General features: G+C 43.7%; 1 protein-coding gene across 5 annotated transcripts in view; it reads left to right on the top strand.

Annotated features, from left to right (window-relative positions):
• Positions 1-22,909, top strand: part of ankef1a (ankyrin repeat and EF-hand domain containing 1a) — a 65,485-nt gene that overhangs the window by 21,337 nt on the left and 21,239 nt on the right. For all 5 annotated transcript variants that reach the window (XM_069932482.1, XM_069932481.1, XM_069932480.1 and 2 more), the window contains 5 exons: positions 716-865; positions 2,916-3,039; positions 5,431-6,253; positions 11,041-11,267; positions 21,839-22,026. In XM_069932482.1, the coding sequence (XP_069788583.1) occupies positions 716-865; positions 2,916-3,039; positions 5,431-6,253; positions 11,041-11,267; positions 21,839-22,026 (1,512 nt within the window). The remainder of the gene's footprint in view (positions 1-715; positions 866-2,915; positions 3,040-5,430; positions 6,254-11,040; positions 11,268-21,838; positions 22,027-22,909) is intronic.

The following is a 22,909-nucleotide window of genomic DNA, read 5'->3' as shown; positions in this document are numbered from 1 at the left end:
TATTGCTACAGCTTATGTTTTATACTTTGCATATCCTCTTCCTAAAGACAGAAATGATTTGTTGTTGATCATTTAATCTCATGTACCAGTTATAATTAAGAACATCCTTCTGGTATACATAAAATCAACAGAATGGTAATCCCATTGAATGCAAAGGGATCAGAGTTTATAAAAAAGGGATGAAGGTCACCTATGCCTGGATTCAGTCTCAGGAACATCAGAAATGCGAGACAAAATATGATTCAGTTATCAGTGTCAGCTGATACAGTGAAGAGTACTTTGAATGTACTCATTCCTGTTATGGAAATTCAGCAGAGCTCTCATTAGGGAAAATGTGCAGATAGTTTTGTGAAGCCATTCTTGCCTTCCCTTTAGGGAACCAGAGTAATGAAGCAGACCGGAAGGGGCTCTGTGGAACTGAAAAAAAACAACGTGAGCAAATATCGGCTGCATCTTTTGAGGGTGCATCAAAAAGGTTATATTTTACCAGCATCCCATTCAATATGTCGGCAATGCAGGGATCAATACCTCTAATTATAATTTATGGAAACACTTTCTGAAGATTGCATTGGACATCAAACCCTTGTGATCAGTTGTGTAGTTTATCCTACTGAATAATAACCTACTGATTTCAGGTTGCAAGTGACAAAGTTGATCTTCACTTGTTGGTTGAGCCTGACAATCCAATCTTTTCACCTTCTATGGTTCTTTTCAGGCAACCGGCCACACTGCATTGATGGAGGCATCCAGAGAAGGTGCTGCTGATGTTGTGCGTGCTATCCTGGAGAAAGGGTGCGAGGTTAATCTTCTCCAAAAGGAACGGTTCAATGCTGCTCACTTTGCTGCTCAGGGAGGATTCTTTGAGGTAAAGAGAATATCGAAACATCATCAGCATGCACTCTGTCAGTTTATTTATTGAATCAATTGCTTTGTATCTTTATTGACACCACCATGAAATTGAAAGATGTATACATTTCTACTCATAAGTACTATATGAACTTTCTTCCAAACTTCATATTAAAATGTCGTTTTAATAGTTGAACCTAATGTGTTGAACAATTCAGAAAGTTGAAGTGATTCATGTGTCACTGAACTATTAAAATCTTGCTTAGAAACCCAGTAATTAACAAGCAAGTCAACCCTGGTATAAGACACGTAAGTATGCAGACACCGTAATTCAAATAAAAATATATTGCTAGAGAAACTCGGTTGGTTCCTACTAGCCTAGTCCCCGTTCTCCCTTTCTTCCCCATCTCTCTGTCGTTTTTCCTTCAATTTTCCATCCCCTTCCTACACAAAGCCAACCCTCCTCCCCCTGGTTGCTGGTGTGTCCTCCCTCCCTTATCTGCCTATTACCTCCTGCCTGTGGGTCTGTACTCCTCCCCTGCCCCCCAACCGCCCCCCCCCCATTTTGTTTGGGCACCTGCCCACATTTTGTTCATAACTTGATGAAAGGCTCAAGCCAAATCATTGGTTATGTATTCTTTATCCCTGCTATATAACATACACTGTTTGACCTGCTGAGTTTCTCCAGCATTGTGATTTACTTTTTATTTTCAGTCAACCTTGGTGTTTTTTTTATTCTCGTCACGTGAGCTTCCTGTGCTTATTAATATCCCTCGGAAGTAGAAGGCCCTACAAGAGACTGCTTTGCACCCCTATTCAAGAAGATTGAAGTTTGCTGCAGTTAATGTAACACTCTTACAGCGTCAGTGACGCAGGTTCGAATTCTCCATTGTCTGCAAGGAGTTTGTATGTTCTCCCTGTGGCCTGCATGGATTTCCTCCGGGTGCTCCAGTTTCCTCCCATATTCCAAAGACTTATGAGGTCAATGAGTTCATTAGTCACATGGGTGTATTTAGGCAGTGCAGGCTCAAGAGCTGAAAGGGCCTATTGCCGTGCTGTATCTCCAAATAAAAATTTTAAATTAAAATTAAATTAAAGTTGGGTGGGAACTCTAGAATATAAGAGATTGGAACAGGAAGAAGCCCCTTTAACCTCCTTCAGTGTTTAATGAGGTCACTGGGTGATCTTCCACTTGAATTCAGTCAATAAATATACAAGACATATTGCTTCATATCCCCACTTGATGCAGAAACTTCCATGCTGAGAACTGAGGCCACCAAGATACGAATGAACCTCCTTCGGTCAAATCCTCAGAGGATCAAGCTGTCTTCCTCTTCACTGGAATAGTCACTCAGGCATATGTTAAATGAGTTCCTCTCTCTGGTGAATCTCTGGCAAACACTCATTGCCAGTTTGAGGACTGGCACATGAGCTGTCTACAGGGAGCGTGGAGGTATCCTGAACAAGCTGAGGCCTTTGCTTGCAGTTACATGCAGAGATTGGCAAGCTGTGCCCTTCTTTGTTTTCTGGATCTGGGCATTCCAGTTCTGTCACATTGCATGACAAGCGAAATCGTGAGGTGCTCTGAGAAAATGCTAAGTGCATTATTATGGATCCTTGCTGGACATCTGTAATACAATCTCACCATTGATGTGACTTCACTGGAAATGATTGCTGGCACAACTCACTGCCAAACTTTGGATGCATAGGACTGAAGCGGAATTAGAAGCTTTCTCTAAGTACCATGAAGAATCGTTCTGCACACAGGTTTTAAGGTAAAAGGGGAGAGATTTAAGAGGGACCTGAGGGGCATCTTTCCACTCAGAGGGATGATCTAACCTGGAAGGAGCTGCCAGAGGGAAATGTAGAAAAGGACACAATTATAACATTTGAAAGACAATTGGACACATTTATGGAGACGAAGGAGTTATAAAGATATGGACCAAATTCAGACAAATGGGAACAGCTCAGAATGCCAACTTGGTCAGCATAGTCAAGTTGGACCAAAGGGTCTGTTCCATGCTTCAGGAATGAAATTGACTGCTTTCTGATTTGTTAATTTTTTTTAGGTCCTTCGAGCCTTAGTTGCTAATGGCTGTGATATTGACGTTGTTAACTTGGATGGAAACACGGCCTTACATCTTGCCGCAATGGGAGGATTTGCTGATTGCGCCAAGTTCTTGGCGCAACGAGGTAGAGTTACAAAGGGCAAGCAGTGTGCTTTGCACAGATTCTTCTGTTTCGGGGCATTAGTCTTGTTCACACTTAGTGGAATTATGGTCAGATCCCAGACCCCAATCTTTCATGTTTATGTAATTTTATCTGGTTAACGATGTTTGATAAATGCTGGTTGTGGTACCATATCATTTCTCAGATCCATTGCAATTGCTTTTCATAATTGCACCAAATTTTGGCCTCCGAGTATTTCTGCAGCTTTTAACTTGCAGCTTATATTTCAAGGTCCTGAGGCCAGACAACTTGAATGACTGACATGACTTTAATACCTGAAACTGATCTGCCTAAAGTTGGCAAGAGTGATCTGGTGAGAAGGTGAAAGCTGATTAGGAGACCAATTTGGCTCGTGGACCTGTGACAGTTCTGTAACTTTCCAATTTTTGCTCTTTCTCCACAACAGGCATTTATTTTTGTGGTTTCCATTGGCATGTGAGGCTTGAACTAGGGAGCATCACTTCAAGATTCATGGGAGTGGCTTTGGGATGGAGATGGGGAGAAGCATTTTCTCCCAGAGACTAGTGAATCCATGGAATTCTCTGCCCATGGAAGCAACAGAGGCTGCCTCACTGTTTGTATTTAAGACCAAGTTAGATGGAGTTTTGCAATAGTAGGGGAATTAAGAGTTACGGGGAACAGGCAGGTGGGTAGAGCTGAATCCACGGGCAGATCAGCCATGATAATGTTGAATAGCAGCGCAGGCTTGATAGGCTAGGTAGCTAACTCCTGCGTCTATTTCTTATGTCCATGTATTCTCTGTTCAAGCATTTTTTGGATCCCCCTTTGAAATTTTCATTAAATCCGTCTCCGCTACAATTTCAAGCAGTGTATTCTAGATCCTAATTGTACAAGCATAGCAACGTTGTTGAATAGTAGACCAGTAACTTTGAGGGATTCCTGAAGAAGTTCTTCTCCTCTCTTCAAAGGGAGTTCTGTAAGTCTCTCTCTCTCTCTGATTCCCCCTCTGCACTCCTTGTTATTTCTCAAGGTATACGATCATGTTGTATCCACCCAGACTCGGTTTCTGTTACCCCCCTGTCTCTCCCCCTTCCCCTATCACTTTTCTCTCTTCCTCCAGCTCTGCATTCACAGCCACCCCTTCCCCAATCTATTCTCACCTTTTGTCTCCTGTCCTATCCATGTCCAATTATCCCTTTTATCTTTCCTATTTTTTTGCTCATACCTTGAAGAAGGGTTCAGGCCTTGGTTATATATCTTTACTTCCTATGGATGCTGAGAATCCTGTTAAGTTCCTCCAGCATTTTTTGTCTTTTTCCTGTCTCTGATGCACAATAACTGGCTGGATGACTATGGGTTTTCCAGTGAAGGAAGCCCAATGGTTTCTTTCTGGGACTCAGGGAGCTTTCCTTTCCCTTCCTTTCAGGTGTTCTAAGACACCTGAAGAGCATCGCTTTCCTGCTTTCATCCTTGACAGCCAATATAGTTTTAGATTTAAGGCTAACAAATAAAAGGTTGCCAAATATTAAATGTGTCTGGGAGACTACATGGAATCACAAAAAGGAAGCCAGTCAGGCCACTGGTTTGTTCCAAACTCCTATATAACTCTTGGAAAGAATCTATGGCGGGGAATCTCCCCCCAATTCCCATTCCTGCCTCCCTCTCCTCTGGAGATGGTTGCCAAAGGTGAGGCATTATTATGCTGGCCACTCAGCAGTGATCTTCCCACCTTCCTACCCTCAGTTGTCCAAGCCGAAACTAGAGGTCTGACTGATGTGATCCTACCTGGCGGAACCAGATTGAAGAGGGAAAAAGTGAAAAAATACTTGGAGCAGCAACCTCATTCAAGCTCAGAGTTGCTGGTGGGACATGGTTTCATAAGATAAGGATGATTTGGAGCATTGTGGGCCAGCCCATTCTTTGAAAAATGTCCTGACGTGCCCCTCTTTCCATTGCTAGACATACATTTTTTTTTTCATTTTGAGGTATGTCCCCATTGTAATCTCAGGAAATTCAGTGGTCCACTTCAACCAATCGCAGATTTTACTCTTCCAAAGGTTGATTGAAATCAACCCCTGCAGCTTGTTTGTATTCAGTTTCGGATAATTTCAGTAGTGTAGCTCAGTGAATTGGAATTACAGGAAAATTCTGCAGCCCCTCTTGATTTATGATTTCCCAGAATTCCCAGAATTCAACACTTAGTGCTTATGAAATATAGGTATGTTGAACATTACCAGTTGTCTTGGATTGTTAGGGCACATCCGCTAAACTTAACATTCATTAATATTGTGGCAGAACTGAACAAGGAGAAAAATTAGGCAATCTATTTGAATGTTTACTGCAATGCAAAGCTTCTAATGCCTCTTCATTTGATATTTTGACCTTTCTTTTAAGGGAGCAATCCCAAATTAAAAAATCTACGGTTAAAAACTCCAAGAGCTGCAGCCAAAGCACTTGATTATAAACTTGTGTCAAAAGAGCTTCGCAAAGCAGAGCGCCTTGATGCTAGATATTCCAAACCTGGCAAAAGAAATCCCAATCCACCCTGGGCCATCCATCTCTACGACTGGTGTCAATACCATGAACACACTCTCCGGAATATTTTTGCAACAATGGACAGGGGAGATGGTACCCTCACCAGAGAAGACTTTACCACAATTTTACTGCAGAAAAATGCACCACTGAAGGAAGAAGAAATAACTGTGTTACTGACTGCACTTGACAAAATTCGTACTGGAATTATTGACATCAACGAGTTCTTCAAAGGGACCAAATACCTGGGAAAGCATTACCTTATGTCCTCGTATGAACCAAAGAAGAAAAAGGGGAAGAGAGGGAGAAGGGGCAAGAAAGGTAAACTGAATATACCAATACCAATTTGCACTGTTCCTGAGGAATATATGATTCGACGTGAAGATGGAGGCCCCCCAGACTTCATGATAGAACAGTTCAAGAATCTGACAGACGCAAATAGATTTAACCGTGATAAGCCACCAGAACACCCACTGCAGGACGATTCTTCATGGTACTTAGAGAAACCAGAAAAAGTATTCACCAGTATTAATTATGCAGCAAAAGCAGATGACCTGCAATCTTTGAAGAAAGCATTTTATCAGGGAGTACCAGTCAATGTACGGGATAAATTGTTTACAACGCCACTGATGACAGCTTGTGCAGATGGAAATTTTACACTTGCCAAGTACCTTGTGGAGGCAAAGTAAGTTTCTTCTCTGTCTGATGTTAAAAAATGTCTGGATTTATGTTCGTAGATACTGCACGTACTTTTCTCTAAACTGGTGAAAAACTTTTAACTTTGCACCTTTTATTTCTTGTCTGATGATCACAACCCATTGGCACAGCATGCAAGATTCCAAAGGACTTCTCCTGGCTGATAATCTGAGAATTGCATTGGATTGGGTGGGACAGTTGAGGCACTTAACTGGTTTACAGTTATTTTCCACTCGTGAGATCTCCAGGTTTGCCCATTTTCCCCATTGGGCAAATATCTACAGTCCTTTCCCTTTCCTATTTCCATTTGAGATAGGCAAACCAACATATAATGCTGGGAACTTGCTAATAAACTGACCCCAGGAAATCATTGGAAGTAATTTCACTCAAAATTTATCCTGCGCTAAGTATCGATATCCAAAATAACATGGTTATTACTTATCCTGATTTTTCACTTGCATTCTTCTTCATGATTTTTTTTTGTCCATAAGCCACAAAAATAACTTGGAGACAATATCCAGATGTTTTATTTTTGGTGATTTTAAGTAGATCACTTTAGTCAGCCAAACCCTATAAAAAGAGCAAAAATACATCGTGTTTAATGGATATTTATGATTGTTCTTGTAAAGCATCAAAAGAAGTTGGCCTGCATTGTTACTTGTATCCTTGATGTCTTAGGGATTTTCATTCAGTGAAATGACTGTCGACCCACAAGTTTTGGTGATGCCTATTTGCATAGGTTAAGTCTCTCACCAGAACAATAGTATTTTTATTTTATATTTTTGGGTTTAATCAGTTTTTAAACCCAATTTGGAATGTATTTTTCAGGATTAGGGATTCAAATCTGTATGCTTTACACAGAGGCATTTTTGTTTCTTATTTACCATTTATAATATCCGACAACTCCAAGTTGAAAAATAGTATTTTAGATCTTCTGTTAAAATGTCAGCAGTTGCCATGTTATACAACCATCAACATATAAACCAGGTCTGTCTCTTCACACAAATCCAGTTTCCTTCTGTACAAAACTGCTGGCTTCTAACTGTGTCCAGAATTCCTGAGCAGAAATGCTGGGAAATTTCTGGTGAGGCAGAGTGCAGTGAACTGAGATTTACTGGTAATGAGTTGTGCAGATGGCTGGCTCTGGCCCCATATACCCACGTATAACCCAGGTTTCCCCTCCTTAAGCCCTGATCCCTACCGAAGACTACTGTGAGATTCTACCCTTTGTTATAAACTGATAAAAGCGTGTGTTCTCCCTCCAGTCATGAGAGTTTTTATTCGTGCCACAATTTTATTAGCTTATTAACTTGAAGATGGAAGTGCTGCTCAAGCCGGGTTTGCTCCTGATCGACCCTCTGTCCTCAGACGCTGCTGCGAAGTTTGTTTACTGGCTGGACTGCTTCCAAGCTGACCTGAACACAACTCAACATGGATGAACTCAGGAGGTCGGCCCTTGTTTCCAGGGTAGGGACTAAAGGGTATGCACTCATTCGGGACTGTGCAACCTATGATGTGGCCATAGAGGCTTTGAAGGTTTGGTACCTGAAACTGCAAAACAAGGTCTTAGTGAGGCATCGATTCACTTTGTGTCAGCAGCGGCCAGGAGAGACCATCAACAATGACCTGAAGACTCTCACTAAGAAGTGGTGGTACAAAATGGCTACCAGCCATGTTCATGAGGAAGAGCAGATCTGGGACACCCTGGTCACAGGGGTCGCTCGAAATATATGAGGCAGCGACTCCTTGAGTCGAACAAGAAAGACGGTCACCCACGTTGAACTGGCCAAGTTCCTTGAACAAGCCCAGCTTGAGACCAACAACCTTGAGACCAATGACAACACTTTCCCTAGCGAACCCTTCCCAGGACCAGCAACTTCCGCCGGCCTGGCCTTAACGGCAGCTGCTTCCCATGATAGGGAGCCCTCCTGCGCTAGGGAGTACTTCTTCTGCGGTAGAAACCAGGATCCTTGCTCTCAATGCCCAGCTAAGGATTCTGACTGCTCTAGCTGCGGTAAGAGGGGACACTGGTAGAGGGTCTGCCATGGAAGGGGACCCTTGGGAAATCCACAGCCCGCACAGCTCCCGACTCCGACTCCAGCCCCAAGCCATCTCCCTCAGCCCCCAACTCGCCAGAGCCTGCCTGCTGCACTACTCGCCTACGGAGAATGGCGGTTGAAAATGGGGTGAAAAGCCTGTACCTTTCCAAGTGAAGTGATGATTCCAACATGGTTCTGACCGCTATCCTCAATCAGGTGGGCAGGCTGGTTGCATTTTGCTCCCGGACTCTGCAAGGTCACGAGTTCCGGAATCTCTCTGGAGAAAGAGGCACAAGCCATTGTAGAGGCTATCAGGCATTGGAGACACTACCTGGCTGGTAGGAAGTTTACACTCCTCACAGAACAGTGCTCTTTCGCAGTTATGTTTAATAACGTCAAGAGGGACAAAATTAAACATGACAAAATTGCTCAGTGGAGGATCAAACTCTTCACCTACAATTATGACATTGCCCATCAGCCAGGAGCCCTTAATGATCCTCCAGATACCTTATCCAGAGAAAGCTGTGCCTCAGCACACAACGGTCAACTGCGGTCTCTACATAATGAGCTCTGCCATCCAGGGATTACCAGCATGGTTCACTTTGTCAAGATGCACCATTTGCCCTATTCAATGGAAGACATCAGGGAAATGACCATGTCCTGCCAGGTCTGCACAGAGTGCAAGCCGCACTTCTACCTCCCCACTAAGGTGCACCTGATGAAGTCATCTCGGCCCTTCGAATGGCTCAGTGTCAATTTTAAGGGCCCTCTCCCCTCCATGAATGGGAACACATTTTTCCTCTCCATCATTGATGAGTACTCTGGCTTCCCATTCGCCATCCCATGTCTAGACACCTCCATCTCTTTTAAGGCCCTAGATTCTAATTTTGCCCTGTTCAGATATCCCAGCTATATCCATAGCAACTGTGGCTCATCATTTATTAGCGAGGAGCTACGCCAGTACCTGGTGGCAAGGGGCATCGCATCCAGCAGGACTTCTAGCTACAATCACCGTGAAATGGGCAGGTTGAAAAAGAAAATGCCAAGTCTAGAAAGCTGTCAAATTGGCCTTCCGGACTCATGTTAGTAGGATAAGCGACCAATGCCACTCCTCATGAGCTTTTATTTAATTTTGAACGGAGATCGACATTGGGAACCACACTCCCAACCTGGCTCACCACACCAGGTCCGGTCCTTCGAAGAAAGCATCTGAGGAGAAGCAAAACCAACATCCTGATGGAGAGGGTTAGACTGCTTCATGCCAACCTCACGTATGCCTATGTGGAGTACCCAAATGGCAGGGATCTGGCATCCACTAGAACAGAGAATCCATTGCCTAAGATGACACAGATTCCAGAACTCTTTTTCACCTTCTCTCTCACCAGGGCCTCAGGAGATTTGGTTCAGGAGGAAGAGTCATCCCCCTCCGTCATAGAACCGGAGACCCTACCACCCACTGTACCTCCCCTACGAAGGGACCAGGAGATCAAGGGAGCCCAAGGCCCATGGGTGCTAAGGCGCTCCTCCAGGATTTCCATACCTCCGGATTGTCTAAATCTGTAAATAATTGAATGTATTCTGATTTTTTTTTTTAAATTTTTTTTTTTTTGCTGAGTGTGTTCTCGGTCTTCATCCACAGGCCCTAATTCTGCAGAAAATACTGAATGGAGTGAACTGAGATTCACTGGTGATGAGTTGTGCAGATGGCTGGCTCCGCCCCCGTATACCCACATATAACTCGGGTTTCCTGCCTAAACCCTGATCCCTACCGAAGACTACTGTGAGACCCTATCCTTTGTTATAAGCTAATAAATAGCCCTCTAGTCGTGAGAGCTTTTATTCACGCTACACAGAGCCCATTCATTTGGATGAAGAAAAATGAGAGAAAACTGAATCAAACTTGCATTTGCAATCTTTTTGAGCTGAATTATATATGTGCTTTCCTCCCTGCCAATTAATTTATTTTTCAAATTGATATTATGCTCATTAGTTTTTGAAAGCTTGTAAATGTCAGAGTTATTCTATTGTTAGCTAGAACCATGGCTTGACAGAGTTTAAAGCACATCTGGGAGTAGGGCATGCCACATACAATGGGAATTGCCCAGTGTTACCTGGATCTCCGATAATCAACTGAGAATTAGCTTCATGGAGGAGGGAGGTCTGCTTCCAAGCACCTGTTCCAAGTCAAAACGACTTTAATGGACGAGCAACTCATTTGTCAATGTTTGATTTGGGAAATTGGTTCAGTGTTGAAAAAAACTGTGTATGGAATGCAAGATGTGTGATACAACATGACTGATTTTTGCAGAATTAACTTAGGAACTCATCTGTGTATAACTGCTGCAATATCCCTTAGAGCAGGGGTTCCCAACCTTTTTGTTCCTCTGTACCCCTTGGGCATTTTTATAGGTTCCCGTGTACCCCTAAAAATTAAGGGGTAAAAATTAAAAAAAATGCGACATTGTGCAATCTGACTGCAGATTACAACACCATGTTTTGTACAGTAGTGGTTATTCTCTCAGACCCAATTTACCCCCTGAAAAGTGTAAATGTACCACTGGGGGTACATGTACCCCAGGTTGGGAAACCCTGCCTGAGAGTGATGTACATTAATTCATTACAGCATCATTAACATCTGATCAAATTTAACCACTGAGAGTAAACATCCGAATTAAGTCAATCATTCCACTGGAAATATTTCTATGATACATGCACTGATAATGTGTTGTGTTTCTAGGGCTAATGTAAATGCATATGATAATTTAATGTGGACACCTCTTCACCATGCCTGCCATGCAGGACAGCTGGACATTGTGGAACTTTTGGTGAAGGCTGGTGCAGCAGTAAATGCAGTTTCCATAAATGGAGCCACGCCTTTAATGAGGGCAATAGAAAGCTGCAGACTGGAGTGTGTAACCTACTTGATTAACCACGGTGCTAATGTTGAGATGGAGAACCACAAAGGTATGCTGGAACTGAATGTCATGATTGGCAAATGATTTAATGCAGAAGTAAAAGGAAAACAATTCTGATAACTACCATTTGTGTTGCATTTGATTTGAAATGATGGTGCAAAATTGGTATTGGAAAGTCAAGATGATACATCTCCACTTTTACTCCCAGTGATAATGATGTTAATACATTTGTTGTCATATACATGCATTCAAGTTCCACTTCAAGTTTATTGTCATCTGTCTGTACATCTATAACTAGATGAAACAGCATTTCTTCAGACCACGGTGCCCACACATAATACATAGCACATAATAATCACCAACATATATGAAACTATGATATAAAATAAATATGTAGAAATATTCTGTAATAATTTACTTGATTTTATTTATAAGAGCTCTCGTATTATGGGAGAAGCTATTTCCCAGCCTTGCAGTCCTGATTTTGATGTTCCTGTGCCACCTCCTTGATGGTAATTGGTTAAAGATCCTGTGTAATGGATAGCAGGGATCCTCGATAATTCTTTGAGCCCTCTTTAAGCAAAGATCCTGGTAAATGTTGCTAGACAGGACACTCTCAACTGTGCTCCTGTAAAGTGTTGTCAAGATGGGGCTGATAGCCTTGCCCTCCTTAGGAAGTCTAGACATTGCTGCACCTTCCTGACTAATGATGAGGCATAGTGGGTCCAGACTAGGTTATCTGTTGTTTGCACACCAAAGAACTTTGTCCTCTGTATGTGCTCAGAAATTCTTGCTAGCTGCAGCCCAGGGGCATATCTATGCAAAATAGTGCCTATGGCAGGGGTGGCCAATGCGTCAAAATAAACAACGACAAAGGAGATATCATGAGAGCTGGCCTAGCTGGCCTTGCTGGCCGTCATGTTGTATTTTCATTGTACAAGTTCAGAATGAATGATAATAGGAAGAGGAAGGAAGGGTGAGGGGGGTAGCGCCCACCCCCTCTTCAAGTGGCACCCCCCCCTTCAAGTGGCACCCAGGGCATGTGCGATGCCTGCCATACCCTAGATACGCCCCTGCTGCAGTCAAACAGGTACTATGTGAAGAAAAAAAAATCTACAATAGCGTACATTAAATGAAATTAAAAAAATACAATGAATACAAGAGATAGATAATAATTAAAAAGAAAGCAATTGAAAAGAGCATCTGTCATACATCAAATGAAACAGGTTCCATTTCAATGGGTTCCACAAGGCCTTGGGTGAGAGGGTAAGGGAGTGCGATGCTGGTGCATCACTGGTGACAACAGTAGCCAGGGGTGGAGAGTGGTCAGCTGCAGGGTCAGGGACCCTCAGGTAGCAGTGGGGGAAAGTGTCTGTTGGTGGTCGGTGGTGATCGGAGGGGTGCCCGATGGTGCCAGATCCCGGATCGAAACCGCATCCTCGCGCCCGTCAGGGAAGACAATCTAGGTGTACTGGGAGTTAGCATGAAGGAAGCGACCAGTGGACCAGCCTTAGATTGCCTGGCGTGCTTCTGATGTAGGACAGGTCCTGGGGATGTAAGCCAGGTGGGCAGTGTAGTCCCTGATGCAGATTTCTTAGGGAAACCAAGCATCTGTTTATGAGGTGTGTTGTTAGTGGCCGTACATAAGTGTGACTGGGCGGACTTCTTGCCTTTGGGAGATGGAGAGGCCCTGTGATCTCATTGCCTGGAGGATGGTTTTCCAAACCATGGCATTCTCCCTTTCCACTTGCCCATTTCCTCTAGGGTTGTAGCTGTTGGTCCTGCTTGCGGCAGTGCTCCTGGCCAGCAGGTACTGCCACAGCTCATCACTCATGAATGAGGTCCCCTGGTCATTGTGGATGAAGCCAAGGTACCCAAAGAGTGTGAAGACATTGCGGAGGGCCTTGATGACTGTGGCTGTTGTCATGTTCAGGCATGGGATGGCAAAAGGGAAATGGGAGTATTCATCAATGATTGTAAAGAAGTAGACATTCCAGTTGGAGGAGGAGAGGCCCCTTGAAATCAATGCTTTGGCACTTGAAGGGGTGGGTAGCTTTGATCAGGTGAGCCTTGTCTGGTAGAATTATGGTTTGCATTCGGTGCAGACCTGGCAGTTTTTAGTCATTGTCCAGACTTCCTCAGCGGAGTATGATAGGTTCCAAGCTCTGATAAAATTGAAAAACCTAGTTACTATAGGTTGACAAAGGTTATTATGGAGGGTCTAAAATTTGTCCATTTGGACACAGACACGTCCCATGGGATAGAACGTCCAGGGGCTCGTTAAGTTTGCCAGGGTAGTAGAGGATGCTGTAGTGGTAAGTGGACAGTTCAGTTCACCACTTGAGGATGTTATTGTTCTTGATTTTTCCCCTCTGCTTATTATTGAACATGAATGCCACCACTCGCTGATCCATGAGGAGACTGAATCGTTTTCTGGCGTACTGCCTCCACAAAGGCCTGGACCTCCTTCTCGACAGAGGAGTGGCGAATTTCAGGGCCCTGCAGAGCGCTGCCACTTGATTGAGTGTGTCAGCCAGGGCAAAGTCAGACACATCACTCTCCACTTGGAATGGTGTGGGCTCGTCTATGGCAATGCATGGTTGTCTTGGCGATGTCGTGCTTGATACGGTCAAATGTAGCTTGGGCCTCTGCCGGTAGGAGAAACGTGGTGGCTTTGACCAATAGGCAAATCTTGTCACATAGTTGGTGATCCATTAAGTGTAATATGAAAAGAATCTGAGGCATTTCTTCAATGCTTTGAGGGTATGTGGGAGAATTATCTCCAGCAACGGATGCATGCGGTCAGGGTCAGGGCTAATGATGCTGTTCTTGAATACGCAGCCAAGGATGGCTAGTCATGCTGTTTGGAACACACGTGTCCTTGTTATAAGTAAGGTTCAGGCATTTTGCTGCCTGGAAGAATTTACGGAGACTTGCATTGTGATCTTACAGGTTGTGGCCGCAGATGATGACATTATCAATGTATGGGAACGTGGCCCACAGCTTATAGTGGTCCACAATGCGGTCCATCTCCTGCTGGAAGTCAAAGACCCTGTTGGTGACACTGAAAGGAACCCAGAGGAAGTGGTGGAGGCGCCGCCTGAAATACAATATATTGGTTGTCCTCTGGGTAGATCAGGAGCTGGTGATTTGCCAACTTCAGATTGATCATGGAGAATACCTGATATTGTGCAATCTGGTTGATCATATTGGATATGCAGGGAAGGGGGTACGCATTGAGCTACGTGTATCAGTTGATCGTCTGGCTGTAATCTATGACAACCTATTTTTCTCCCTGATTTTTACCACAACCACCTGGGCCCTCAAAGGGCCATTGCTGGCCTCAATGATGCCCTCACCCAACAAGCGCTGAACCTCCGACTTAATGAATGCCTTGTCAGCTGCCCAGTACCATCTACTCCTAGTGGCCACCGGCTTGCAGTCGGGGGTAAGGTGGGTGAATAGTTGGGAGGGATCAACCTTGAAGGTTGAGAGACCACAGGTCGGATGCAGAGGGCCATCTGTGAATTGTTCATTAAAGATGGTGAGGGGGGAATGAGGCCCATTGAATTTCAATGTAACTTTCTGAAGTTGGCATTGAAGTCCAGCCCCAGTAGCAATGGGGCTCAGAGCTGTGGCATGACGAGTAGCCTGAAATGTTTGTAAGCTATGCATCGAACAGTCAGGGTCACTACACAGGACTCGTGGATGGCTGCCGTATGTGATTTGGACATGAGTGATATTTTGTATTTGGCGGGCCATACTTTAAGGGATAGGTGTTTAGTGGTATCGGGGTGGATAAAACTTTCTGTGCTTCCGCTATCAAATAAACAGTTCATAACACACCCGTTTACTTGGATATCTGTCTTGGACCTGGTGAGTTCGTGTAGTGCCTCTTGGTTCAGGGTGAGGGAGGCCAGTATAGACTCACTGTCTGAGTCCAATGGGTGCATGCGATCCCAAGATGGCCATCCTCACTATTCCCCTGTGGTGTCATATGCCTGAGAAGATGGTGATTGCTGCACGGTCCAAGATGGAGGCCCCCATGACTCACACATGATGTTGCTGATTCATAGAGGAGATGGCGCCGATTGCGCTGTCCAAGTGGTGACTGTCCGCAAGCGGCGCTGCTAGGTTTTGCAGATGGTTTGGACTGGCAAACTTTGGCATAATGTCCCTTTTTCCTATACCTAGTACATACTGCCTCCTTGGCAGGGCAGTTTCCTCGAGGGCTTACTGTGCCTGCAGAAGAAGCAATTGGGAAGATCACCCGCAATGGCAGCTGAGGTTAGGTCACTAGAGGAGTGGATGACCAGTTGTTCATGGCGCAGAATGATCCCTTGTTCCAGGAAAGTGACACCCGCGGGAGTACTTGGGGTCCAACTTATGAAAGGAGTAATTTCAGACTGTTAGCGTCCATGGTGATTACGTCTTTGGATGCCACCAGAAAGTCTTCAAAACAGTGTAGCCAGAATTCGAACGTGTTGGGGCGTCAGGCGATTGAGGATCGATGCTGAGCTTCTCTGGTTTCAGGTACCATTTCATGCTTTTGAAAAAATATAGTTAATAAAATTGATGCACTTTTAATAATTACAAAAGACTTGTGTTATGAAACTGAGAGGCTTTTATTAACTATAGACTGGAACAAGGCTGAATGGAATGGGGAGCATGCAATGAGCTATGGGTAGGATCGGTTTCAGGATGCGTGTCCAGCTGGTAGCAGCCAATCATAATATAACAGTGGTTTATCACGTGCTGTAAGTCTGAAGATGCTATGATTGTAGTTTAATACACAACAGTGCTGGAAAAACTCAGCAGGTCACACAGCGTCCATTTGAAGCAAAGATTTATAACTAATGATTCGGGCCTGAGCACTTCATCAAGGTATAGCAAAAAGCAGACAGGCATCTGAATTTAAAAAGTGTGGGGGGAAAGAAAGAAGGGGCAAGGGAAGGAGCACAGACCAACAGGAAAGTGTCCATAGCAGATATGTGTGGGAGGGCAGAAGAGAAAAAATGTAGACATGCAGTACAGTAAAAGCCCCTTCTGGCCCACAAGCCTGTTCCCACAGTACACCAATTAGCTTCAATTCCACTGATGTTTTTGAGGGGTGGGAGAAATCGCTACATCTCTCAAGGTCGCCGCACAGGTTGATAAGATAGTTAAGAAGGCCTATGGGATGCTGGGCTTCATTAGTCGGGGAATTGAGTTCAAAGGTCGAGGGGTCATGTTGCAGCTCTACAAATCTTTGGTGAGACCACATTTACAATATTGTGTTTAGTTCTAGTCACCTTACTACAAGAAGGATGTAGAAACTATGGGGAGGGTACAGAGGAGATGTACCAAGATGATACCTGGATTTGAAAATAACAAGGTTAACAGACTAAGGGCTTTTCTCTTTGGAGTGTAGAAAGATGAGAGGTGAATTAATAAAGGTCTATAAGATTCTGAGAGGCATTGTTACAAGCCCAGAGGAGCCTAAATCCCAGCAGTAATAGAAATTCAACAAGACAATTGGTTACTTAAACAAAAGTTGCTTTTAAAAACGTAAAAACAGGATCAAACTTGAACTTAACAATCCCCTTCTAGTTCTAAGCACACGTGTATGTAATGTGTAGATGTTCAGGAAATTTCTTTGTTTCACAGTCTAATCATTAACTTTTCACGTCTCCAAGTTCACCAGTATTAGGCAATTCTTATACTGTGCACAGAATTCAACATTTATGAATCTTCACTTGGCTCTGGTGCTTAAAGTTGAATGGTTACTGCTCAGGAAGATTCTTGTTGGTTTCAGAGAGATATTTGTTGCTTGTTGGACACACACAAACTGATTTCCTCCAATCAGTCACTTCAATGTCTTGCCGAAGAAACTTGCCCCATCATGGGTTTTCCAAATGATAACCTCTTCTTCCAGTTTCCTCTTGTTTCCCTCATTTCAGCCACTTCCTCTTGTAAGGACTATAAGGGTTTTGAACAGGCTGAACTCAGAACTCACAACCCATCTTCAAAATGGGATTTTTCAACAAGCCTGCCAGCTTGCCATTTTGCAGCCTCAACTGCTACTGTTGAACTGACCGCTCTCTCTCTCTCTCTCTCTCTCTCTCTCTCTCTCTCTCTCTCTCTCTCTCTCTCTCTCTCTCTCTCTCTCTCTCTCTCTCTCTCTCTCTCTCCTTTCCTCCCCCCCCTCCGTGGGAGAAGAATCCTGTTTGTTCTTTCCTCTCTCATGTAAAAGTCGAAACCTCTCCCAAGGATCCAAACCCAATCTTTGAAGATCTTTATCAGCACTGTGACCCCAGACTTTTCCATTTGCACCTGCTTTTGCAAAGCCAACTGAGCCTGAATGTCCAGCTTCAGCAAAGCTCTTGCATTTTAAATGAGATCTCTTTTGTGAGGTGTTACTCTTGTTTGTGAAGTGACCTACACTAAACTCCTATAATCTATTTCTTATAAAGACATATATATTCATAACAATATTAATATAACCCATAACAGTACAGATAAGGTGGACAGACGGCAGCTTTTTCCCAGGGTGTGAGGACATTTGTACAAGTGAAGTGAGGAAAATTTAGGGGAGACATCAGGGAAAAGTTTTTTTTCTAACAGAGTTGTGGGTGCCTGGAATGTCTCACCAGGGGTGATGGTGGAACTAGAACCTTAGGGGCATTTAGGAAACTCCTATACAGACACATGGATGAAAGAAAAATAGAGGATTATTATGTTGGGAGAGTTTTGTTTTGTTTTTGGGTAAGGATATATAGGTTGCCACAACATTGAGGGCTGAAGGATTGTATTGTTCTGTAGTGTTCTATATTCGAAAACCGGAGAACCTGAAGGAAACCCATGTGGACCGGGGAAGGGATAGCTCTCTGACTGGAGAAGGAAGGAGGTGGGCAGTCAGAGGAAAGGAGACAGAGGGAAAGGAAAAGAGAGAGAGAGACAGGAGAGGGGCCTAATGGAAACTGGAGAAGTCGATGTTAATGCCGTCTCGTTGAAACAAATATTAGGCGTTTTTCCTTCATTTTGCTGGTGGCCTCTGTTTGGCAGGACATGAGACCATGGACAGACATCAGTGTGGGAATGGTGTACGGAATTGAAATGGTTGGCCACTGGGAAGTCCCCACTATTGTGGCAGACAGAGCGAAGGTACTCAACGAAATGATCTCCCAGTCTGCATCCCGTCTCTCCAATGTAGAGCAGACCACGTTGGGAGCACTGGCTGCAGTAGATGACACCTGTAGATTGTCAAGTGAAATGCTGCTTCACTTGGAAGGATTGTTTGGGGCCCCAAATGGTGGTGAGGAAGGAGGTGTGGGTGTGTGTACCAAGGGGGCAATTAGTGAGAAGGGAGTAGTGGACAAGGGAGTTAAGGAGGGAGTGGGCCCTCTGGAAGATGGAGAAGGAAGGAGAGGTTAATATGTATCTGATGGTGGGATCATATTACAGGTGTCAGAAATTGCAGCAGATACTATGTTGGATGCAGAAGCTGGTATGGTTGTAGACGAGGACTTGGGGAATCCTATCCTTTTGTGTGGAGGGGGCCAGGGAAGATGTGTGGGAAATAGAAGAGATGCTGCATAAGGGCTGAGTTGATGGTAGGTGAGGGGAAGCCACATTTTCTTTTGAAGAAAGGCATCTTGGATGTTCTGGAATGGAAGACCTCATCCTGGGGACAGATGTGATGGAGACATTGAGAGAAAGGAATAGAATCTTTACAGGGGGCAGGGTGTGAAGAGGTGAGAGGTAACTGAGAGTTTGTTGAAATTGTCTGTAGAGAGTTTGTCCCCTGAGATGGAGTCAGAGGGATCAAGAAAGGGGCGAATGTTGCCAAAGATGAACCAAGTGAATTTGAAGTCAGGATGAAAGTTGGCAACAAAATTGATAAAATTGATGGGCTAATCATGGGAACATGAGGCAGTACCATTGTAGTTGTCAATGTAGCAGAGGAAGATTTGAGGAGCCTTGCCTCATGTGGCATTCATTGCTCCACATAGCTATGATTTACCCATTTGATTAGGAAAAATTGGGATGGGTTATTGATTGTGAGAGCAAATTCTAAAGAAATGATGGGCTTTGAGACCTTCAGTATGGGGGAATGGGTGTGTATATTGATTGGACATTTTATTCTTGTTATGAACACTGCGTGATCTGGTGAATTTCTCCAGCACTTTTGAGAAATAATGCTGGGCTGTTCAATCTGAAACATAAGCAGAATATAGTTGTTGTTCTCAACACACCATCTAAAAAGAAGCAGTGTGGCATTCCAGGTCAACAAACTCTCCATCAAAATGCATGTGCATTTCCTGACCTGCTGACTATTTCCAGAATTTTCTGTTTTTAATATCAGGAATTTTAAAGCTGTTCAAACTGAAATTCCTTTCCAGACCAAAAACTCAACAATGATTCCAATGAGCTTCATCATGATGTGATGGACTAAAATCTGCAACTCCACTAACCCATTACCACCCAATACAAACACACCCACCCAGTGAGTTAGGTAGAAGGTGTGTTTTCTTCTCTTGACTAATATTTGCATTGACATTACAAAGAGCAGATCCTGAGAAATTCCTGTAATCTTGGATTGGAATTTACAGCGCAGTTACCTGTTAGATTCCAGAAATCTTTGATTGGAATTTACACAGATCAGGTACCTGAGAAATTCCAGCAGTCTATCCTTAATATCAGTTCCTATGCCCCAACATTTATTTATGAAAAAATTATCTTGAATTAATGAGAAGAGCTATCAGTATTTTAGAGAACTTATTTTATAAATTAGACGCTGCATCTACAAATGTAAAATCTTAGAGTACAAAAAGCTGTACAGTAAGACCAAAAGAAGATATAATCAAAATTTTGTGAACAGAATTGGAAATTATACATTGCAATGACCAATAAGCCAAGCATCTTTTACTTTGTTTTGTTCTTTCTGCCTCGTTTTCATCTTTTTGGATAATCAGCATGGCCACACCACCTATATCAGCTTTTAAAATCTAATATACAATCCTTAACTGATAATAAGATAATTTTGCTGCTCTTATCATTAACCTTTGCTGTAAATGTTGATATTCAGAGAAATATCCTCACATGAAATGAAAGAGCAGTAAGCAAGAAACTGCTACACTGTTGGAGATGGTGTTTTGATGAAACTTTAAGCTGTGGTCTCTCCATAGCAATTCCATGGCAATATTTTAAGATCAGGAAATTGTTCTAATATTCTTGTTGATATTCATTACCCTTAAACATCACAAATGCATCTAGTTATTTGTGTCACGTTACTAGGTGATCATTGTAATGTTGATTGTCATACAGAACGTATAATGTACATGTGCACTGAAATTCTTATTTGCTGCAGCTGAGCAGGTACTTTGTTTAAAAAAACAACTGCAATATTATACATAATTGAATTAAAAAGAGACATTAAATATGAAAAATATAGATAGCTAACAAATGTTCATATTTGTCCTCATGCAAAAAAACAAAGCGAATTAGCAATTGTCCAGTCAGTTTTTTTTGTGGTGTCAGAGCAGTCCATGATTAATGTAACAAGGGAGGTTCAAGAGCCTGATAGCTGTTGGAAATAAACTATTCTTGAACCTTGAGATGCTACTTTTCAGGCTTCTGCACCTTCTGCCCAAACTCAAAAGTAAATTAAAGGTAGAAGTGAGAAGAGTTTGTTACCAGGGTGATGGGGGTCCTTTGAAGTGTCGCCTGCCTTCTTGAGGCAGTGCCTTACGTAGGTACGTTCAGTGGATGGGAGGACAGAACCTGTGTTGGACCTCGCTGTGTTTGTTTGCTTCTGCAGCCTTCTGGTCAGAGATAGCCAGGTACACCATCTGGGCCGGACCCGCCCAGGTGCGCCGCCTGGGCCGGACCCGCCCAGGTGCGCCGCCTGGGCCGGACCCGCCCAGGTGCGCCGCCTGGGCCGGACCCGCCCAGGTGCGCCGCCTGGGCCGGACCCGCCCAGGTGCGCCGCCTGGGCCGGACCCGCCCAGGTGCGCCGCCTGGGCCGGACCCGCCCAGGTGCGCCGCCTGGGAGAGAGATAGCCAGGTTCAAAGTGTGGGCTAGACACTTTCAGAGGACTCACCCTCCTGAAGGTTCTGTATCTCGGCCTCAGAGACAGGGAGCACAGAGTCACCGGTGGCTGTGGGGCTTGCAAAGGTTTGCGATTGTTTTCTCTTTGGAAGTGAGCTTAACTTTGTGTTTGTCTACATTGCATCATTAACTCTTCTGATCTTTTTCACAGGCTTTGAAGTGATTCTCAGTGCCTGAACAAATGAGGGACTCGTGCATATTTGTCAAGTTTTATATTGTCTATTTGTTATTTCTAAGTCATATTTTTCCTTTATGCACAATCACCTTGGGTACCGTGGGAGAAATATTTTTCACAACCAATGTCATTTTCTGCATGAGACAGAAAATGCAGGAGGTCAGGCAGCATCCATTGAAGGCAATAGCCAGTCAAAACTTTGGGCTAAAACCTGATTCCTGATGAGTTCCTGCTGCCTTTTGTTGTTGCTCCAGTTTCCAACCATCTGTAGCCTCTCTGATTTACACTGTTCTGTATGCATTGAAAATTTCATAACATGACATTATACTAGACAATTTTTTTTCATTAAAACTAGGGCAAAATGCTTTGGACATTGCAAGTGCCTACGCTGACTTAAGGATAGTGGAAGTGGTCAAAGGCAAGATGAATAGTCTCCCAAAGAAGGAAAAATCAAAAGCCAAAGGAGGAAAAGGAGCAAAAGTGGGCAGTGCACCTTCTTCAAGGCCTCAGACAACAACAGCTGGATCTCTGGTTGGAGACATGGTACCAACACATCTTCTGACTTACTTATCAGGACTTTCCGATTGCATGTTTCCATGAATCTGTGTGACTTGTTGGATGTGAAAATGAAAAGGAAAAGCACAGAACCTGGGCTTGATCCTGAAGCTTAATTTGGGACCATGCTCACTTATCCACTCTTGTGAAGTCATTGGTCCCCATAAAACATTTCCCTCTCTGACCTTAAACTCAAGCCCCCTAATTTTAGAGAAAGACTGTGACCTTAACTATGTCCCTCCTGATTTTATAAACCTCTATTACCTTTCTCTCAGGCTCTGACACTCCAAGGAGAAAAGTCCTTGTCTAACCAGTGTCTATTTGAGCCCCTCCAGAACTGTTAACAATCTTATGGATCTTTTCTGCATGGGCCACAGTGCCAGGGCATATTCTGGGTACCTGCCTGGCTCTGCTGCTATTTCATTAAATGTAACTGCCCTGCTTGACAAGGAATGAAGATGGTCAGAAAGGTACAGCACAGAATCAGACCCTTATGCCCACCAAATCTGCAGCTATCATAAACCACCCACACACTAATCTGATATTGTTCCCATTTTCTTTTATTCCTCCTCATTGTGTTTATGGGGGGAGTTGTCAAAGGTGGGCTAGTGTGGTGGGCATGAAATCTGAGGAGGGATTTCATTTCTTAAGGGTTGTGGTTACCAAACTTCAAAGTTATGCAGCCAATGAACTTCTGGAGAAATTCAGAGGGCAGACAGCATCCGTGGGTAAAAACAGTCAGTCAGCATTTCAGATCAGTACCCTTCATCTGCTGGAGGAATTCAGTGGGTCAGGCTGCGTCTGTGGGTGGAAATGGTAGGTCTCAAGACTAAGAGGTGAAATTACATGTATAAAAGGATAAAGAAGTTGG

The sequence above is a fragment of the Narcine bancroftii genome, chromosome 4 (assembly GCF_036971445.1).
Source record: "Narcine bancroftii isolate sNarBan1 chromosome 4, sNarBan1.hap1, whole genome shotgun sequence".
NCBI classification, from domain to species: Eukaryota; Metazoa; Chordata; class Chondrichthyes; order Torpediniformes; family Narcinidae; genus Narcine; species Narcine bancroftii.
The sequence above is the reverse complement of the archived record's forward strand: the minus strand, read 5'-3'. Positions and strand labels throughout refer to the sequence as shown.